Here is a 2,093-nt window from a genome sequence, read left to right as displayed (position 1 = left end):
GCATGCTTGCATCAGATTTCCTTCGGTCTGCTGCTGGACACTTAATGTGTCTCGTCTGTAATGTTGGTCTGCAGACATTTTCCACTTTACCAAACAGCAGTTTCTGATTCTTTTACTGTCAGTCAGGGTCTGATGAGGAGGATGTTGAAGAGAAACCTACAAAGAAGACCAAGAAGGCTGAAGTTAAGTCCAAGGTGAGTCCTGCTCACATCCATACCTGTCAATGCGTGTCTTGCTGAGCAAATAACGTCTGTATGGCAAACTCTACAGTGGCATTAATCACAGCCTTATTTCAGTCTATAGCATCTTGTCTGTTTGCTTCTTAGCTTTGACCGTAGTTTATTAAATGTCAGTGGACTACATTTTTATATTGCATTTCATTAACCTTAAAATGTATTTGCAGTAGTTGTCATCTCAGCCATCACAGTTCAAAGACTTGAAATGTGAAATTTTAAAAGTATGAAATATCGGACACTTGATATTCAAGCCAGAACCCCCACAATATAAGTGAGAAACCCTTCAGGTGATTGGCTGCCTGAGCACTTAGTGAGAAAGAAGAATTCCCTTATTAAAAGGAGGAGATATAAACAGAAAATCTCATCTTTTCACACTGTTGTCATATCTCCCTTTGTATGATCTGTGAGCTTCTGTACTGATATATTGTTAAAACAGAGTTTCTTGGCAGCAACCATGAACCATTACAAACATTAAGAGGTGCAACACCTAGAACCAAACAAATACCAGTCAGTTTCTATTTTAAAGTCTTAGAGTCACTGGAACACGAAGAAGTTGGACAACAGCCACCTGTTGGATAATGATGGAGTTGGTGTGCTTTTTCTCTAATGATGGGTTTTCATTCTGTCCACGTAGAAAGAAAAAAGTGCTCAGAGACCACGTAGCATGGATGAAGATGTGGAAGAGGAGGGTAGTGACATAGGTGACACCACAATGGTAAGTCTTTCTCTAAGAGTGTTGTCCTGTCTTCTCTGCTTTGCTCAGTGAATAAACCTTTTCTGACTATTACCCTCAGAGTGCAGAGGATGTCATCGCAGAGCAGGCCAAGAAGCCAGAAGATGACCTGTATGCTAATCTCACCAAAAAGGAGAAGAAGAAGAAGAAAAAACAGGTAATTACTCTCCATGCTGTTGTGTCAGAATGTTAAGAGAACTACCAAACCTATGAAAATAGCTGAGTCTTATTTAAAAATGAAAAGCAGTTAAAACTGGCATGAAAGTAAATGGCTGTATACTCGGTCATCGATCCGTCTGTCGACCTCCCGCTCCCTTCTCCCGTCACTCGTGAACAAGACCCCGAGTTACTTAAACTCCTCCACTTGGGGCAGGGTCTCGTCCCTGAAAGGGTGGAGTGCCCAAGTGGGCCGTTCCAAGGCGAGCTGGAGGCCATCAGCTGATGAAGCCAACAGGACCACACCCAGAATGAGATGTCACTAAGTTCATATGCGTGTGAAGGCCTATATAGTGCAACTGCCTTTCAGAGTCAAAGCCTTCATCGTCACTGTTTATGCTGTCAGTGTGAAATGAAAACATAAGAGCAGCCCTGCAGGATCGTACACATTTTTGTAGGCACCATAGGCTGCTATGGCATCACTGTGGGTTCATGGGTATAATCTCTGTGGTTCTGATGTAATTAGCATATTTTGTGCCTTGCGGTTGTTCTCATTTGTGTGGTTGTGCGTCCATGTGTGCGCCGTTCCTTTCAGATGGAGTATGAGCGTCAGGTGGCCAGTGTCCGTGCTCAGAATGCACTGGAAGGAGATTTCTCCATTTCCCAGGCTGAGATGTCTTCCAGACAGGCCATGCTGGAGAACGCCTCTGATATCAAGGTTATTGTAGCTTTCTTGACACTTGCAGTGTTCTGCGACTACTGCCTCAAATTCTGTCCTATAAAGTTCTTTGAAAAACTAAGTACACCCCATGATTTAATAGCTTGTCAAAGCACCTTCCCTGAAAGTCCCTCCAAACAAGCCACGTGTGTCTTTTTCCTCATTGTGCTATCATGAACTTTAATATTTCACATGCTAACTCAGGCCTGTGAAGTCTGAGATGTAACTGCTGACCTTGGGCTGAATCTGC

General features: G+C 43.1%; 1 protein-coding gene across 2 annotated transcripts in view; it reads left to right on the top strand.

The window, feature by feature from the left end:
* The window catches only part of abcf1 (ATP-binding cassette, sub-family F (GCN20), member 1), a 22,360-nt gene that overhangs the window by 4,333 nt on the left and 15,934 nt on the right, over nt 1–2,093 (top strand). For both annotated transcript variants that reach the window (XM_005750675.2, XM_005750674.2), the window contains 4 exons: nt 123–194; nt 871–951; nt 1,031–1,126; nt 1,721–1,843. In XM_005750675.2, the coding sequence (XP_005750732.1) occupies nt 123–194; nt 871–951; nt 1,031–1,126; nt 1,721–1,843 (372 nt within the window). The remainder of the gene's footprint in view (nt 1–122; nt 195–870; nt 952–1,030; nt 1,127–1,720; nt 1,844–2,093) is intronic.

Source organism: Pundamilia nyererei, unplaced genomic scaffold (genome assembly GCF_000239375.1).
Source record: "Pundamilia nyererei isolate P.nyererei 1_Seehausen unplaced genomic scaffold, PunNye1.0 scaffold00284, whole genome shotgun sequence".
In the NCBI taxonomy this organism is placed as follows: domain Eukaryota; kingdom Metazoa; phylum Chordata; class Actinopteri; order Cichliformes; family Cichlidae; genus Pundamilia; species Pundamilia nyererei.
Note: the sequence above shows the minus strand (reverse complement) of the source record. Positions and strands in the feature narration are given on the sequence as shown.